General features: G+C 38.3%; 1 protein-coding gene across 2 annotated transcripts in view; it reads right to left on the bottom strand.

The window, feature by feature from the left end:
- Positions 1 to 19,490, bottom strand: part of LOC113922812 (cat eye syndrome critical region protein 2) — a 172,792-nt gene that overhangs the window by 28,440 nt on the left and 124,862 nt on the right. Inside the window, exons 3-8 of one of the 2 annotated variants that reach the window (XM_027595127.2) lie at positions 19,101 to 19,284; positions 17,795 to 17,934; positions 15,518 to 15,622; positions 13,458 to 13,507; positions 12,159 to 12,328; positions 6,674 to 6,757 (exon numbers count right to left, since the gene is read on the bottom strand). In XM_027595127.2, coding sequence (XP_027450928.1) covers positions 6,674 to 6,757; positions 12,159 to 12,328; positions 13,458 to 13,507; positions 15,518 to 15,622; positions 17,795 to 17,934; positions 19,101 to 19,284 — 733 coding nt within the window. The remainder of the gene's footprint in view (positions 1 to 6,673; positions 6,758 to 12,158; positions 12,329 to 13,457; positions 13,508 to 15,517; positions 15,623 to 17,794; positions 17,935 to 19,100; positions 19,285 to 19,490) is intronic. The other variant, XM_027595129.2, reaches the window with a different exon arrangement.

Genomic DNA, 19,490 nt, shown 5'->3' with positions numbered 1-19,490 from the left:
AAAATCTTAAAAAAAAAAAAAAAAAGCCAGAAAAAAAAAGGGAGAATTCACAATACCCTAATAGAAAAGATAATATTAATTATCCCATTTTAGATAACCTTAATCAGGAATGTGAAGCTCTTCTTCACAGATCTTTTTGGTAGGAAGAAGACCTGCTAGATAAATTTTCAAAGGTTTTATACCATGGAAATTACAAAAGTGGTCTTAAAGAGGAAAGAAGAGACTAACATAGATTGACATTTCCAAGTCTTCACTGAACACGGAAACTGGTCTTTGGAACCAAGTTCAGATTCTCATTTGAGTCTGCATTTGGAAGTGGTCTTGCCTAGATAGTAAACCTTCCTAAAGTCACTTGACCTTTCAAATCCTATGAGCTTCAGTTTAAAAGAGTTTGTTACTACAAGGTAAAAATCTGAAATGAGTAAGAAAGGAGATGAAAATGAAAAAAACAAAAAAACCAAAAAACACCCAGATAAACCAAAAAAAAAAAAAAAAAACAACAACAAAAAAACCAAAAACCATCATCACACACCTAACACTGAAAAACTAAAGAAAGTTCCCTAGAATCTTTATCCTATAACCAGAGCAGGCAGTTTAGATATGCTAGATATTGTTTCTGAAATGGGGAGTCTACTGACATTAAGGAAAATTCTTCTGAGGAATGTATCTCTAGCTAGTGCCTCCTAAATGCTATTTAAGCATCTTCTCTCCATTAAACAAGTACCCCCACCCCACAAGTCCTTCATTATTCCAACTTTTTGGTAACACTTTTACCCAGCTCAGAAGTTATCAGGAACTATTTAACAAACCAAAACAAATTGCCTTTGCCCCCTTTCAGTTATATAGTGACTCCAAGCAGGGGTAAGGGGAGGAGACAGAGGAAAGCCAAGCCTGGTCAAAGGAATTATTTCATCCCAGTAAAATCGTAGTACTTTCTACATGTATGTCAGATGCAATGAAAAAAGAGAGGAAAAACAGGTGTACAGGCTGTAAGTTATTTACATACTAATAATAATAATAATGTATATTCTGCCCTTTCCTTCAAAGGACAGCAGGTGAGAACATGTGAAATATTCTTCTTTCAACCAGTACAAGGGGATATTAAATAGTCAGCATTTTAATAAGGACTAAAGAAATTCAAGCTAATGTGAATGGAAGTATTAAGTCACCAAAGAGTCATCTGTAAATAAACGGGAGGTGTTTCATGTTTGAAGTCAATGGAAGGGGGGAAAGGAAAAAAAAAAGATAATTAAATAAATCTCAAGAATATCTATATAATTATTTTTGCAACAAATATGACAATTTATTATTCTTAATATGTATAGATGCCTTACAAATCAATTAACAATAGGTGGTTCAGTTAAGTGTCCAACTCAGTTTCGGCTTAGGTCATGATCTCAGGGTGTACTCCTGCATTGGGCTCCCTGTGGAGGGGCCCCATGTGCACAAGCTCCCTCTCTCAAAAAACCCCCAACACAAATCAGTTAACAAACAATAGCCCCCCCAAAACAGATTGAACATGAATACAAAATTCACGGGAGATAAAAACCACTGTCCATGATCAAAAAGAAATGTAAAATAGCCTTTTCACTTACAAAATGTGAAAGATTAGAAGTGATACATTTGTAAAGATGTGGTAAAATGAATGCTATCTGTTGCAGCACAGGTCTTCTGGAGGACAATTTGTATAATATATATGTATATTTTTATATATATTTATATAAATATATTATTTGTCCTAATATATATATTAAGAACCCTAAACAATTACACTTTCATGACTTTATTGTAAAAATGAGATAGGCAGGCAAAGATATTTCTCTAAGAAGGTTTGAGTCAACATTATTTAAAATGGTGAAAACTTATATACTAAATGTTTAATAATAAGTAAAATTATGTAGTCATCACTATAAAATCAAAAGAAGTTTTTTTTTTTTAAGATTTATTTATTTTAGAAATAGGGAGAGAGGGGGAGAGAGTGTGAGGGTGCACAGGAGGAGGGACAGATGGAGGAGGAGACAGAATCGCAAATAGACTCCCGGTTGAGCCCTGAGCCTGACACAGGGCTTGATTTCAAGACCATGAGATCACAACCTGAGCAGAAACGAACCAACTGAGCCACCAAGGTGCCCCAACAGAAGTTGTAGTTCTGAGGAATTTTTTAACGAAATATGAAAATGCTCACAATGTTAAATGAAAAACACAGACGACAAATTAATATTCAATAAGATGCCAGTTTTGTAATAAATGCGTAGAGAAAGGGCCTGAAGCAAATAGGTAAAAATGTAGGAGTGATGATTTGTGAATTGTGAGATCACTAGGTCTTCCACAGTATGCTAATATATTCCCTCAAATTTTCTATAAGAGCACTTAAATTCTTTTGGACTCAGAACAACGCCTTCCCAAGTAAACTGGAGAAATGAACTAGTAGGACATACTCTAAAATGATCTAATTTTTATTAACTTTTTACTCCCTCTGCTATATGTTCCCTGTTAAAAGTCTAAAATATGTTAAAGTACCCAAAGGTTAGAACTTTTCAATTTTTAAGATGAGGTACTAAAAACTGATTATAAATAGTTTATTTTGGTAACAATGAAGCAGGAATCTTAAAATTCAGGATAAGTATAGATGTAAAAAATTGCTGTTAAATCAGAGGCCCTACATCATTTAAAAACATGTAAAACTTACTCTCATATAGTTTTTTGTTAAAACTTCAAGTGAAATTCACATAAAATTAACAATTTTGAAGCATGTAACTCAGTGGCATTTAGTACATTCACAGTGTTGTATAAGCACACCTACACTAGGTTGCAAAACATTTTTAGCACCCCAGAAGAAAACAATGAATCCATTAAGGAGCCAGTCCTTACTCCCTACTCCTCTAGCTCCTGGCAACCACCCATCTGCTCTCTGCGTGGATTTATTTGCTCTGGATATTTCACATAAATGGAGTCATACAATATGTATCTATTTAGTTGTTTTTTATCCCCAATACATTAATATTTATGCTAAGCACATAAGATACAATAACTAACTTAAATTTATGGCATCTTAAAAAACTTATCGATAGCAAAAAACCAATCTAATTAAAAAAATAAGCAGAGGACCAGAATAGACATTTTTCCAAAGACGACACACAGATGGTCAACAGGTACACGAAATGGTGTTCCACATTTCTCATCATCAGGGAAATGCAAATCAAAACCACAGTGAGATGATATTGCTTCACACCTGTTAGATTGGCTATCATTAAAAAGACAAGAAGTAACAAGTGTTGGCAAGGATGTAGACAAAAGGAAAGCTTCATGCACTGTTGGTGGGAATGTAAATTGGTATGAGGTTCTCTTTCATCATGTGTTATAATTTCAGCGGTTCTTATCTGATGTGAATTCTCAACAATTATTATTTTATATAAATTGCATCATATACACCTGAAAAAAACATCCAAGTGCATCAAGAGTGTTTTAAAAGTTACTGTTCTGATTTCCAGCAGTGTTAATGAACATACCACTAAAAGACAGGATTCACTGCCTGAAGACACTTTTGGTAGTGTTTTAAACTTTAATAGTTTAAAGAACAAGTACACCCAAATGAACAAAAACAAAACAAAAAACTGAAAAGATAAAAAAAAATTCTTACACTGTTTGGCACTGCAATTTTTTTTTTTCTTTAAAAGGGGTCAGTTGTAAACCAGGTGGTATCTACATCCTTTTATAGATTAATAAAGAGACATGCTAGAATCAAGGAGGGATTTTAATGAGAAGCTAATTAGAAACACTACTTTGAAACCCTCTAAAGTATTATAAATAGAATCTGGTTGAAGCGGTGCCCAGGACTCCCCTTCCGTGCTCCCTCCTCACCCAGGGCAGGTTACCAGACACCCTAGCACCCTTGCCAACTTTAGTAGTACACTCGAGACTATACTACCACAAAGAGCTCCCTAGCAACAGCAATGTCCAGAGTCTCCTGACAAAAATAACCAATGCAGCCCTAATCCCAAAGTTCAGAAAGACTACCTCCCTTCGCTCATATATCCCCAGGAGTCACAATTAAAAGACTTTTCGAGGCAAAAAGATTGGACTCCTGGGTGACCAATATAGGTCATACACCCTGCCTATAAGCCTTTAATGGCCTGAAGATTTTCTGCTGCTTAAACAAATGCACAAAACTCATGCCACATCTAAGTTTTCTCTAGGATAATTGGGTATTGGAGCAGATATTCAGGATCTCTGCAATACCATGGTTAGTTATATCTAAAACTAAAGACAGCAGAAAAAAAGAGGAACACTGCTAAGAATAACTGAAAGAAGAAATTTTAGTGTCTGCAGCTAAGCTTTGCTTACAGCCACGTTGGTCTGTATTCAGATTACTATGCAATCTGCAATGTACGCTAGGGCATTTAGGACTCAGTCAAGGGCAATGAACAGAAAATAGGAAAGAGAACTTTCAAGGAGGTGTTAACTGTCAAGGTATTGAAGAAAAGTGGAGAGGACACAACAAAACAAAAGGAACCAGAAAACCATTTGAGAACTATGGCTGAATACCAATTAGCAAAGGCCATTCCAAAGCCAATGACTGCTATAGGAAACAAGAGACTGGGGAGACTGAAGTCAGTCATTACAGAATTGTCAATCCAAAGGTAATTAAGTGTTGGGCAATTTATCTACTGGCAAGAACACATCTATGAGCTAAAAATGAGAAATAAAGGATACGTGCAAATGTATCTAAGTAAATAAAAATTTATAAGCTTTTTGTTTTCTTTAGGCTCAAGGAAGAATACACTTAATTAACGACAAGATCTCTGTAATAAACGACCATGTTGTCACTTCAGTTTAAGAGTCATGAAAACATCACCCTGAGGCACTAAGAAGGTGCCATACTTTCTAAGACCACTAAACTATGTAATATTCGATGAAACATAAGGCTAAAAGTAGTTAAAAGGTTGAAAAGTACACAGAATATGAGAACTGGCCAGCACAGAGACTGGACTCGAGAGTGAGATTAGCAGCAACAAAGAAAATCCTCTAGCGAAGGAAGAGTGAGGAAACGGAGGTCTTAGAGGACGGAGGACCCTGAGCATGAGGTGCCTCCTAGAAACTTCAGAGAATGGGAAGAGGGATCTGGAGAGTTCGCACTTCCACTAATACCGCCTCTCCCTTCTTCCTGGCTCCATCCTTCAGTTCCCTCTCCTACCTGACTTCTAGCATCCAATATGGCAACACCTGCAATCCTTGGGCCTCATTCCATTACCATCTTGCTAATTTTTAAATCTCAGTAAATATAAGTATTAATTCTGTCCCTTCCTCCATGTGTGATGCTAAAGTCATTTACTACTCTAGGTTACAAAATGAAAATACCCAAACATAGTTGGCTCCTGGGTGCTGGAAAACCCTTTTTTTAATACATTAGTTGCTGACCCAAATATTGTGTCTTCATTAGATCTCCACTCCTACCTGATGCCCTATCTCCACCTTCAGAGTACAGCGGAACATGCAACATGAACTCCTAATATCTTCCTGCCCCATCAAAAGTTTGTGTCTTTGACTTGAGAAATGGGAGCAACTCTATTCCCTGGCAAGACCCTGCCTCTTAGGCACGTCATCTTATCAGACTCAGCTCATGCATTCCCTTTCTCATTCATGGACATCTTTCATGTCCATGCGACACCTCCAATTTTAAAAAAGGAAACTGCCACAAGCTCTCCTCAATCCTGCTTCCTCTTTACTTTTTCATGATTTGTTTTCTTTCATTGTCGTATTTCTCAAAACCACAACAGGATAATCCATGAGAACTTTTATTCACTACTCATCCACTTGCAACCTGACCCTCACACCAACCGTTCTCTAATGACCTCTCCTGCCACACCCCACCCCCATCATCTCCTCCATTTTAGACCCACATTTCCAACAGCAGGGACCCCACTGCTCTTTCCTGCTGCAAGTATATTATCACTAAATGATTTCTTACTTTCCAGTTTTTCCTTAAAAATCATTTATCATGGTGTAACCAGAGAGGTACCTTCTTAAAACAAAGATCCAATGACATAAACTCACTTACTACTACTGCCTGCCTATTGAAGATAAGCTTGATAGTTAGGGGGCTCCAAAATCTGATTGTTTCAGCATTTTCTTCCACTATATATTACAACATATCTTATATGCCAGACACAAATCCAAATATAAACTGTTCTTTGACCACAGGATATATCCATCTGCCTCTGTGCTTTGTTTATATTACTCTTGTATATTACTCTTCCACCACCAAAATCTTAGCTATCCTGCAAGGTTTGGGAGAAATATAGCTCTGCTTGTCCCAGCTCCCCTTTCTTTGCCCACCACTAATATCTTCCATCTTTGCACTCATGAACTTCTACTACATATACATCTATTATAGTATTTATCCTTCTCATTTCTATTAGATTTAATATGGGCATTATTTATCATCCTAGGAGATTAACTGTAAGATCCAAAAGAGCACAACCTGATGTCATACTTTTTAAATTGCTTCCCTTTCTAAAAATGCATCTTACGTATAGGAATGCTCCATAAAGGTCTGGGATCTAAAAACTGAGGCAAAGTTAAATTAAAAAGTAGGAATAAAAGGAGTACCGAAATAAAATGGAGCAATCCTTTTGAACACTGAAAATTCCTCTCTACTCTCACACACACTCACCTCTCGCTTCATGGATTTGATGGACAGGTGGTCAGACATCCACCTAGGTTGCAACTCTGCCTTTGTGCGCTGTGGACGCTTTCCCTATAGTTAGAAGTGAGGAAAAGAAAGGAAAAGACAGATTAGGGTGTTCTCAGCTACTGCTGCTGCTGCCAGAAGAAGAGTGGCCTTTAAGGCACACAGGTGATGGCTTTACCTAAGATGAGAGCCAAAGGCATCCTTTGGACAGTCAGTAAAAATGACTATTCCACTCCAGAAGGTAACAAGTCAGTTTATTCTCTTAAAAAAATAAAACAAAAAAACTGATAGACACTAAGGGTCTCCTCTGTCAATCTTTAACACTAGCAGAAAACTCCCTTAACTGCTTAAACATTAAAAAAAAAGTTTTGTTTCAAATTATTAAGGGAAAGCCATGTTTTACCACATTCCACTGAAGGGAATGGCTCTGAATGAGGGCATTATGAGCAGCTGGAGGTAGAACTCCCCCCCTTTACAAGGCAGTTCAGTGGCAGTAGTGAGAAGTGAGAGGAGCTGCCCAGGCTGAGAATCAAATAGCAAGAGAGAAGTGGGGAAACAGACTCAGTGACTAGAAATCAAGAGTGCTTGCCTGAGAAGATGAGAGCCTTGAGAAAATTTAAGAGCTTGAAGGCAATCATTATAGGACATTTCAAGAAAGGAGTCTTGTAAATTATCTAAGACTAAGCAATTATTTAAGGTCAGCGTAAGATTTGGAATTTTTGTGGAATAAGCCCCATAGCTTCACCACTGTAACCTATATTGAGGTGGTCAGCAAAGGCTTTGCAGTTCAGTAATTTTGTGGCTTCAATACCAGTATCCGCATCACCCAGGTTTGGTTTTAGCACCACTTAAACCAAAGTCTTCAGACTTGAAGAATCAACGAGGTAAAGGCACAAAGGACAGAAAAAAAAAAAAAAATCAGATGACAAAATGGTGTGGTTTATACAACATAAAAATACTGCAAAGCAATTTTGGTAGATTTAACGAGAAGCTTTAGAAAGCATTCATGTTAGGAGATTGACTAGGCCTCAGTACAAATGCAAGGAATCCAACTGTCAACTTTGACAACACCCACAACAGTGTGTCATGACCCTCTTTTTCACAAAAGCTACCACAGCAGTTTCCTCAAATACGCCTATGAGCAACTCCTTTATGAGCTTCAAGACCCCAAGAGGAAGAGCTCTTCATTTTAAATAAATGTGAAAATTTACCATGGAACTCCCCAAGGTATTGTGGCAGTTTACCATACTAGCAGCAGAGGCCAATACCAACTTGACCCTTGACCCCAAACTTTGCCAAATCAGACAAAAATTACTAATGTGGGAGGTGGTATTCTTGATACAGAAGATGAATTTGTTCCCCTACAACTTTACTATATACTCTTGTATGAATTATCTGTCCTCTTAGTCAATTCGTTTGTTAAAGATCTAATTAAGTTGTCTAAATATTACAGCTTGTAACATTAGCAACAAATACTTTTACTAGCTTATATCCTCGTTCAAAGCTTACCATAAAAGCTTAACTGTTACATGGTCAAAGCAGGTTTTCTGATTCTTTTATTATTTCAATGTTTAGGGGACTATCACTACCTTTCAAGATTTATATCTTTTTTTAAAGATTTTATTTACTTAACAGAGAGAGACACAGTGAGAGAGAGAATATAAGCAGGGGGAGTGGGAGAGGGAGAAGCAGACTTCCCCCTGAATAGGGAGCCCGATGCAGGGGTCGATCCCAGGACCCTGGGACCATGACCTGAGCCGAAGGCAGACGCTTAACGACTGAGCCACCCAGTAGCTCCTATTTTATGTTTTAACTCTCTTTGGACTTGCATTTATTTTGGTGAGAAATGTGGATTTAGTTTTCTACCGAGGTTTCTAACCAATTATCCACAGCCAAAAACAATGGGAAGGACCAAGTGACTACTGGGAACTAAGTACTATGCCCGGTACACTGACATGGTTTCCTTTAACTCCCATAAAAACTTCTGTGAAGTTAGAGCTTTCATTTTACTAATAAAAAATTGAAATTTAGAGGGGCACCTGGGTGGCTCAGTTGGTTGAGCATCTGCCTTCTGCTGAGGTCATGATCCCAGGGTCCTGGGATCGAGCACATCAGGCTTCCAGCTCCACGGGGAGCCTGCTTCTCCCTCTTTCCCTGACTCTCCCCCTGCTTGTGCTCTGTTTCTCTCTCTTTCAAATGAATAAATAAAATCTTTAAAAAAAAGAAAAAAGAAATTTTTATGCTATTTTATTGGTTTCACATATTTAATTCTGTAATTACTGTAACAAGTACAATGGATGCAAACAGGTTTGTAAAAACACTATAACTACTAATGAACATATACCTTAACTGCTGAATGCCAAATTCAGCAAAGACTGTGAGGAGCTGATACATTTGTACTGCCATAAGCACATCATTTATGATAAGCTGGTCTATTAAATGAAGGTCCTGACAGAATGCTTCCAATATGCAGATTTATGTGAGAATACACAGGGCTAGTCCTCCGACTGCTCCTAACACCTTATAATACTTACCACCTAATATTTTGGAGGAAAATTTTTATTATCTTGGAATTTGGCTAAGGTTACAATAAATCTCAATTCATCTTGGTGAATATTGATATCTAAACTTACTCTTTCCTTCCAGGAACAGAAAGATCTTCACATATTTACATGACATATAAAAAGTATGTATCTACTAACAGTTTTTTGCTTTTTCTTTCTTATCTACTATGTACAACTTGAGTTAGTTTCACAGAAAATGTTTTGTTGCTACTGTAAATGGGATTATTTTAAGTGATCTTTAAACTTCACTATGCAAGAATCACTTAAAGAGTTCCTACAACTACATATTAACAGATAACACTTCTAACAATACTGACAGAGTTTGGGAGTGGTACACTGGCAAGAATCTTGAGCTTTTAAAATAAGTGTGCAAAGTGATTCTGATGCAGGAAGTGTAGTTACATAGCACTAACTTCTAATTATTAGACTTCTAAGCGCAGATTCATCATATTCTTCTAGGCAAAATATTCTAATATTTTGCCTCTTACTCTTTTTGGTTGCACATATTTATACTGGATAAAACTTCCAAGACAATGTTATCAGTATCAGGAGCTCAGGTTTAACTATGATGGGTTATGAATTATTATTCTTTTGGCTTTTACTTGTTAGCATTAAGGACTTGACATTTATATTACTGAATGAAGAGGGTGTGTTCAATTATATGAGGAAGAGAAATCTACGATACGTATATCTGAATGAGCAAGGGGAGCTACCCATTTCTTTCTTCATTTTGGAAATGTTTGGAAGTTACCTTTTCTTGAAGGTTTAGAAAATTTACCTATGAATAAATCCAAATATTCTGGAGCTCTTGATGGCATCCTTTTGTGACAATTCCTCCCCCCTACTTACTGGTCTGCTAAGATTTCTACTGCACAATTTAGATTACCTTACTTTTGTAATCAATACCCCATTTCACTGAGGTTTGCAAATTTAGAGCAATATACACCTTTAAAAATACCAAATCTGGGGCGCCTGGGTGGCTCAGTCGGTTAAGCATCTGACTTCAGCTCAGGTCATGATCCCAGGGTCTTGGGATCGAGCCCCATGTTGGGCTCCCTGCTCAGCAGGGGAGTCTGCTTCTCCCTCTCCCTCTGCCCCTGCTCTTATGCACACGCTCTCTCTCACTCTCTTAAATAACATCTTTTAAAAAACAAAATACCAAATCTATTATTATTATCATTATTGTTATTATTGTTCAGCTTGTAATTTCATGTTCCTTCAGAATTATACTTAAGGGGTACCTTATTTTTAATTTTTTATTCTCTTGAAAAGAATCAACCCTTGAATTTTTTTGCATCAAAACCATCCGTTTTTTGCTTTAAGATTTTTTTTTCCCCTTTTCCCCTTACCTATTCAAAAAAATCTTAGGTTGAATACCGCAGTAAAAAAGCAGAGGCACCTGGGTGGCTCAGTTAAGTGTCCAACTCCTGATTTCAGCTCAGGTCATGACCTCAGGGTCCTGGGATGGAGCCCTACATCAGACTCCGAACTCAGTGGGGAGCCTGCTTGGGATTCTCTCTCTCAGTCCCTCTGCCACCCTCCCCACTTGTGCACAATCTCTCTAAAATAAATAAATCTTTAAAAAAAATAAAAGGAAAGAAATTATAAAAGGTTTACGCAGATTGGGCATATACCTTATAGATGATTTAATGTGCTCTATTAGTTGTATCAATAAAGTCATATACCATGTTATGCATGTAAAGTTATAAAAACCATCTCAACATAATACTTTAAGAAAATCAGATTATGTGCTGCGATTCCTGGAAAAACTGGCATGGTGGGTTGCAGATCACAAAAACTTAAGTGTAATTATAGTATATGGAATTAAGTATGTTAATGAGGAAATACAGATTTTTTCTGCTCATCCATGAAAATACAATTCTTGAAGCACTATTTATAAGATCCTACTATTAGAGCATGGTGACTTTCGACAATTATCCTTTCAAAGCATCAACCTACTTAAAAGTTATAAATATCACTGGATTCACAACAAATTAATGTATCTCTTACTTTGTTTTTCCTTGGAGGTACTGCAGCAATTAATTTACACTTTCTCTACAGATTTCATTGGCAGGTGGTCAAATTTGTCTGTTTCTACTAACATGTGCATCAAAAGTATTAGAATTATTGAAATAAGCAAAGTGAATTATTATTGAGCATCCAACATAGAAAAGGCATTACATTAGGTGCTGTGGGGTTTCAAATGGTAACACATGGTGCCTAATCCAAAAAGGCTTAAACAAATAAAAATGGAATTAGGTAATGAGAAAACATGTTAGGGAAGAAAATCTTAAAACTGGGAGAAACAAGGGACAGCTTATGGAGAGTAGTATTCAAATGGGTAGAGAAGTGCAGGGGGAAAGATGCTCGAAGAAGGCACACACGGGGCTGTATACTGGTTGAAAACATAGAACATGTGGTTTATGAAACTATCAGGTGCTGAAGCTGGAGAAAGCAGCACACACAGCTTACATACAGAGCTGGGCAGAGCTAGCATTGCAACTACAGAGACAAATACTCTTCAGAGCTTGCTGCTTAGTGGGAGAGAGGATTCCTTTACCCCTACCTCCAAAAAGCAGCATATAGAGAGAAGTATGCACAGGGTGATAGGAGACATACTGGGGGCTCTGGGAACATTTCCTGGGGAATGCTATGGGAGAAGGAAAGCTGGTTCCAGACTGTGAAAAGCCATTCTAAGTACTAGGGAGTGGGAGGCACGGAGGACTTCGTGGGGTAAGGAGACTATCCACAGTGAAGCAGAGTGGGTGGCATAAGGTCCCATTTTAACACTCCAGATGAGAGTGAAGGCTTGTACCACTTCCAGGAGACAGTGGAAATACACTCAAAAATTCTATGAATCATCCTTAAAGAATGCAGAGGGGAGGAATCATCTGTTTGCATACCTTCTGGGCAATCATGTTGCAGATCTCGGGCAGGAAGTCCTCACTGAGGAGCTTATAGAGCTGCCGTTCTCGAAGGGAGGTCCTCTCCCGAAAACTCTCAGTGACCTGTCTCCATTCTTCTTCTGTTTGGCACAGGAGCCACCAAGTGCCTTGACCTGGCCCTTGGGACTCTAATAACGAAAAGGATGGCTTAATTAGATAGATTCCACTAGGACCTTTTTTCTATTTATCCTCAATTTCCACCCTAGGTCATTATGAAAACCATGGAATCCATAAAAAAAGGATTTTAGGGGCGCCTGGGTGGCTCAGTCGTTGGGTGTCTGCCTTCGGCTTGGGGGTCATGATCCCAGGGTCTTGGGATTAAGCCTCGCCATGGGGCTTCCCGCTCTGCGGGAGGCCTGATTCTCCACCTCCCACTCCCCCTGCCTGTGTTCCCTCTCTTGCTGTGTCTCTGTCAGATAAATACATCTTTTTTTTTCTAGGAAAAAAAAGGATTTTAAAGTTGATAATGTACAATTTTGATTTTCCTGTTACTACCATTTACACCTAAAAATTAAGAATGCCTAAGAGCAATACAAATCTAACTATTGTGACCTTTGTGATTACAGATTTTAATATCCTAGAAATGCTTAAATACACTTTTTATTCAAATGGTTTTGATTTGAGCTTCTGCAGAGTATTCCTTGTCTCATTTATGTTGACATACTGTAAAGTGGTACTACCCCCTCTGCCAGTTTTATGCAATTTGGATTAAAGAACTGAAATCTAGCTTAGGAAACCAATACACTCCCTTACACAGCATTTTACATTAAAAAGCTCTTTGAGAAGCTGCTCATTCATCCAAGTGTTTGGTGTCCATCCTACTGTGCCAAGGTTAGAGGACACAAGGGAAGATCTCCAGTTATCAATGAGATGGAGAAACGGGTACAGATGAAGTGTGACAGAGAGAACTGAAGAAGGGCACGGAGGCTAACGAGGCTATAGTGCATTCATTTTTTTTTTTTAAGATTTTATTTATTTTTTTTGACAGAGACACAATGAGAGAGGGAACACAAGCAGGGAGAGTGGAGAGGGAGAAGCAGGCTTCCCGCCGAGCAGGGAGCCCAACGTGGGACTCGATCCCAGGACCCTGAGATCATGACCTGAGCCGAAGGCAAATGCTTAATGACTGAGCCACCCAGGTGCACTATGTTGCATTCATCTTAAATGCTCTGCAGGACTCTGAAAAGTGAGTTCCCACCATAATATAAATCAATCATGTTTACTTAATCTTTTCTAAACTCCAACAAAAGTCATTACCATTTCTTGTCAGTGGTTCAGATGCCAAGGAGTTTTCTTCCTGCTTTTCACTGAAAAACAGGAAAAGGAGGCACCAATTAAAACAAAGCCATGTCCAAAATTGTTCTGTGCTTCCCCCAAAAGTTAGACCCAATTAATGTAATACAAGGAGTGTGTTTGTTTCAATGGGACAAAGTTACTCTACTGAGTAAAGGAAGACTAGAATGTAGGGGTGTTGGTACAGAGGGGGAAAAATGATAATATAGGAACCCAATGTAATGGTAACATCCTATATAACAGGAAAATAATAGGTTTCAAAACAGCTTTTTGGAAATCAAACAGAGGAGTTAAGTGTTAATAGTTAAATACCCCCCCCCAAACTATAGGGATTCTATATAGAGATGTTCTCCTCCCTGATCAGGGCTATAATGAAGCTAAGCCATATTTAATTTAACCTCCTGTAAGGCAGTGGTTAAGAACACAGGTTCTAATGTCAGACTGCCCCTATCAAGGCTTGCCTCTTACCATGTGACCTCGGAAAGTTAATTAAATTTCCTGTAAAATGGGCTATAAATAATGCCTACCTCACAGGGATATTGAAGATTAAATTATAAATTTCAAAAGTGTTCAGCACAACAGTGTTAAGTATCATTGCTGTTTGTATCCCTGAATCGAGTAGGTCATTCTCTATGGTCTTGTTTGTTTTCAATTATCTTTAGCCGTACTGTTCCATAGAACGTTCTGTGAGAATGAAAATGTCCTGTACTGTCACTGTACAACATGGCAGCCATGAGCCACAGGTGGCTACTAAGTACTTAAAATAAGGTTGGTATGACTGAGGAACTGAATTTTAAGTTTTATTTAGTTAAAAAATATATAAATACTGTACTGGATACGGAGCTCTACAGGATAAAATCACCAGTAGAGGGTAGTACAAGTCCACATATGCTTAAAATGATTCTATATTCCCAATGCTGAGGCACCTTAATTGTTAGTACTTAACAGGGAAATGAAGATAGGTAAACCTAAAACAGCTTTCTGAATCTCTAAGAAAAATGTAGATTGCTAACAAAATCCTGCAACAGATGTCATGTGTACAGAACATGATTATAGGACATTTCTCACAAAATGGATAGGAGAAAAGCTATACTCTGTAGTCAAATTTCTGGAAAGTTAAGTGAAACACTGATTCTTAGGTTAAAAAAAATAATAAAATCCTGACTGATTTATTTATAATCTGATTCCTAGAAACCAATACTTCTTAGCACTTAATAAGCAACAAGAAGAAATCTGGCCTACCTCAAGTATTTAGATTTAGTAGTTCTACAATTTAGAGGGAAGAAGTGGTTTGTTCTCTGTTACTAGAAATATTAAGAATATGACCTAACTTCCAGAAAGTGTATTTACACAGTATATGCCAGATTTTCAAAATTCTTGTATTAAGATACATGTGGTAGAATTTCCTAAAAGATCATGCATTATGTATAAAATACAATTTCCCAAATGTAATAGAATCTTTTTCCTTGCTAAAGTTAAATATAAAATAGAGTATAAAACTAAGATCTTACCTGTTCTTTATTGTAGGAAAATGTATTCTAAATTCTAAATACAATAAAGCATATCTGCTACTAAAATCTGCTTATAGGGAAAGAATTAACTCCTAAAATTATATGTGATATATAATCCTATTAAAATGCTGACTATTAGGGTTAATCAAAATTAACTTGCTCTACAAATGTGTGGTAAAAAAATGTGTGGTATCAACATATTGAGCACTTTCTGTGGGTCATAACAGTTTTCAGTCTGTTACACTATCACATTCATTATCCTGTTCAACCTAAGCCTTATTATTAGTAGTATGCTTATTGTCTAATAAAAGAATAGCCTTAGAGAGGGTAGGTCATGCAGATAGGACTTCCCTAGAACATTCGGTAATTTCATGAGGATTGAGACCCAGGTCTCTATAATCTAAGTCCCATATCCTTCCCATGGCACAAGCAAGGATGAAAGTACAAGTGAAATTAAGGTCCCTTCTAAGCATGTGGGTTTATGACTGGCACAGACCAACACGAATGTCTTACCTCACTATAATCTCCTCCTGTACTTTCTTCCGTTTGGGGGGTCTTCCTCTTCTTTTTCCTGTTTTCCCAGGAACAGTGGACACATTTTTTTGTCCTTCACTTTCCCTAAGAAATAGTATATTAAATCAAAATGTTCTGTAATAGAATTGATGTGTTATATATGCTTTTTAAATTAGTAACTACAGTTTTTCTGGTCATAAGTTCACAAAAAAGGATTAAATGCAGTGGTCACAGGGAAAGAGCAGGATAACTCCCTGTCTTCCCCTATTAGCATGTGCAACCAAGGAAAACTCACACTTTACAGTGTTAAAATCTGAGTATGAACTAACACTTCCCTAACAGCTGACAGTACTCCCAGCAATAATGAAGCCTAAATAAAATAAGATGGCAGCATCATCCTGGCATAGTATGGAAACAAGGTCTCCTCCTCAGGAAGGCGCCCATCTCAGGCCTTAAGGTCCTTCTGGTCCTATGCTGATGCAGCAGATCATTAATTCTAGTAGAAAAAAGGAGTCCTCAGGAACTGATTACAAAAGGACAAGTGCTGCCGGGAGTGACTGCACCGCTGGCGACATGCTGTAGAGAGCGGTCCTTGGTAAGGGCACAAGGACTCCCCAGGCACCTCAAATCAAGCACCTCATCTCCAAACAACAGATCTTTCACCACTCTGATAGCAGAGGCTGTGTTACAAATTCTTTTTTATTTTTGTATGAAACAACTCCTGGCCAACTCTTGACAGGCATGCTGTTGTATCTAATTCCTTCATAAGAAAAAAATTACATCACTGTAAAATTGTGATGTATGTTTTAAATTTTTTAAAGGTTTTATTTATTTGAGAGAGAAAGAGATTGAGAGACTGAGAGAACGAGTGGGAGGAGGGGTAGAGGGAGAAGCAACTCCCTGCAGAGCAAGGAGCCCAATGTGAGACTCGATCCCAAGACCCTGGGATCATGACCTGAGACAAAGGCAGATGCTTAAGCAACTGAGCCACCCAGGTGCCCTCTGATGTATTTTTGTTGTTGTTGTTGGCATAAGATTTTTCTGTATTTCTTTTTTTTTATTTTATTATGTTATCACCATACATCATTAGTTTCTGATGTCATGTTCCACGATTCATTGTTTGCGTATAACACCCAGTGCTCCATTCAATACGTGCCCTCTTTTTTTTTTTTAAGATTTATTTATTTATTTTGAGAGAGTGAGAATGAGAGAGAGAGAGAGAGAGAGTACATGAGAGCGGGGAGGGTTAGAGGGAGAAGCAGGCCCCTCACCGAGCAGGGAGCCCGATGCGGGACTCGATCCCGGGACTCCAGGATCATGACCTGAGCCGAAGGCAGTTGCTTAACCAACTGAGCCACCCAGGCGCCCCAATATGTGCCCTCTTTTTTTATTTAAAAGATTTTATTTATTTATTTGACAGAGAGAGACACAGCGAGAAAGAGAACACAGGCAGGGGGAGTGGGAGAGGGAGAAGCAGGCTTCCCCACAGAGCAGGGAGCCTGATGCGGGCCTCGATCCCAAGACCCTGGGATCATGACATGAGCGGAAGGCAGACACTTAACCGACTGAGCCACCCAGGCGCCCAATACGTGCCCTCTTTAATACCCATCACCAGGGTAACCCATCCCCCCCACACCCCTCCCCTCTAGAACCCTCAGTTTGTTTCTCAGAGTCCATAGTCTCTCATGGTTTGTCTCCCCTTCTGACATCTCCCCCTTCATTTTTCCCTTCCTACTATCTTCTTCTTCTTCTTCTTCTAACATATAATGTATTATTTGTTTCAGAGGTACAGGTCTGTGATTCATCAGTCTTACACAATTCACAGCGCTCACCATAGCACGTACTCTCTGCAATGTCTATCACCCAGCCGCCCCATCCCTCCCACCCCCCACCACTCCAGCAACCCTCAGTTTGTTTCCTGAGATTAAGAATTCCTCATATCAGTGAGATCATATGATACATGTCTTTTTCTGATTGACTTATTTCGCTCAGCATAATACCTTCCAGTTCCAACCACGTTGTTGTAAATGGCAAGATTTAATTTTTTGATGGCTGCATAATATTCCATTGTATATATTTACCACATCTTCTTTATCCATTCATCTGCTGATGGACATCTTGGCTCTTTCCATAGTTTGGGTATTGTGGACACATCTGCTATAAACATTGGGGTGCACGTACCCCTTCGGATCACTACCTTTGTATCTTTGGGGTAAATACCCCCTCTGATGTATTTTTGTACAGTATCTATTACAACCCTAACCTCAAAGATTGTACCTGCTCAACGAGAGTTCTCCATTGGATTTTCCTTGCACTGGGTCCTCCTTATACATTCGTGTTCCATAGAAATACCAATAGAGTGCCCCAGAATTGTCTTCACCCAATGGTTCCACGCGGAGACTGTCTGCATCCAAACCCTTGGTAGAAGAAAAGGGAAAAGAGGTTTGGGGAAATAGGAAACAAAACAAAACAGGAGAAAACTAAAATGAGGATTCAAAACTTACACTCAGATGTACCTCATATTTTAAAATGCCTAAGCATCTTATGCAGCGTTCAGTCAGGGTATATGAAACACAAAGAGAATGGGACGATGGTACCTTCTTTGAAGAGCAGGATGTGGAAATATTTCAAATACTTCCCATCCCCATAACTGCTCACATTTCACCAACAAAACAAAACAAAAATCAAAAAGGAATTTTGATGAACATATTATATATTTGGTTTGGACTTATGTGTGCATCCACAAAAGGAAAGACAATTACAACAGAGTAGAATCCAATGTTGTAAAAGCTATGTCCCACGTGAGCCTCTACTGTAGCTCCATCATAATCTATAGTAACCTCTTATTCTAGCTGAGATCCAGCAATACACCTCCCAATTTACCCCAGGGTCTGACCTATTTTGGCCTTCCCACTGCTATTCAAGAACTTGAGTTCTCAGCAAAGACTGTGCTTAAATTGCACAATGATTTTATACCATGTCCATGAGAGGGCTGAACTGAGAAGTCATCAACACATTTTTTTGACTGAATAGGATTATATACTGACCTTCCTATGAGTGAAAAGCAATAGCCCACACCCTCCCTCTGAGATAGACTTATAAAACAGACAACAGTAGAATAACGGAAGATATCTACATCCTCCTTCTCCAACACATTTTTTGAAATGTATGTGTATGTATGTATATAGTAAGGATGAACCTCACTCACATATCAGTTAAGTCCTTGTAGTTTTCAATATTTCTATTATGCTAAATCAAATTTTAGACCTTGGGGAATAAAATCCAGTGGCTAATTTAGTTGCAATTTTGGCTGATGACAGGGAGAATAAATGGGTGCCTCTCACTGTTCCTTTGTCAGCTGCAACTCAACCATGTAAAGGAAGACAAAACCAAACTAGAAATTAAACCAAAATAACCACACAGTCCTCTATGTAAATGTATGGCTTGGATTCCTTTGGCTACAGTGGTCATTGTATACATTTTTATTGTCAATTAACTCTGGCTTTTTTTAATATCTTCAGATTTTATATCCTGATTACTGGCTTTTTTGTTGCTCTAGGAAAAGGGCCTGCTAGTTAAGCACCTTGAGAAGATCGAAGACATCATCTGCATCTAGCCGATAATCACAAAGGCGGTGCAGGATTTCCACACGAGTGCGAAGGGGCAGGTCTTGGAAACTGGCTTCTCTCAGAGGGTTGGGCTTCCCTTCTTCAAGCTCCCAGCGGTAGTTGATGATGTCCTCTAGGTAGCTGTGGAATGTCTGAGGCCTAACCAAATGGCCCCAAACACAAAAATACATTAATATAAAATACAGAGGATGAGTGGGAAAAGTGTAGAAAACAGATGGTTTTACAGCTGACAAATCTTAAACAGAAAGCAAGAAATAAAAAAGCAGTAATAGAAAGGGTCTGAAAAACCCTATGAAGCTTCATGTTATTATATTATCTACTTGGATGGAATGTTGTCAAATTCC

Source organism: Zalophus californianus, chromosome 9 (assembly GCF_009762305.2).
Source record: "Zalophus californianus isolate mZalCal1 chromosome 9, mZalCal1.pri.v2, whole genome shotgun sequence".
NCBI classification, from domain to species: Eukaryota; Metazoa; Chordata; class Mammalia; order Carnivora; family Otariidae; genus Zalophus; species Zalophus californianus.
The sequence above is the reverse complement of the archived record's forward strand: the minus strand, read 5'-3'. Positions and strand labels throughout refer to the sequence as shown.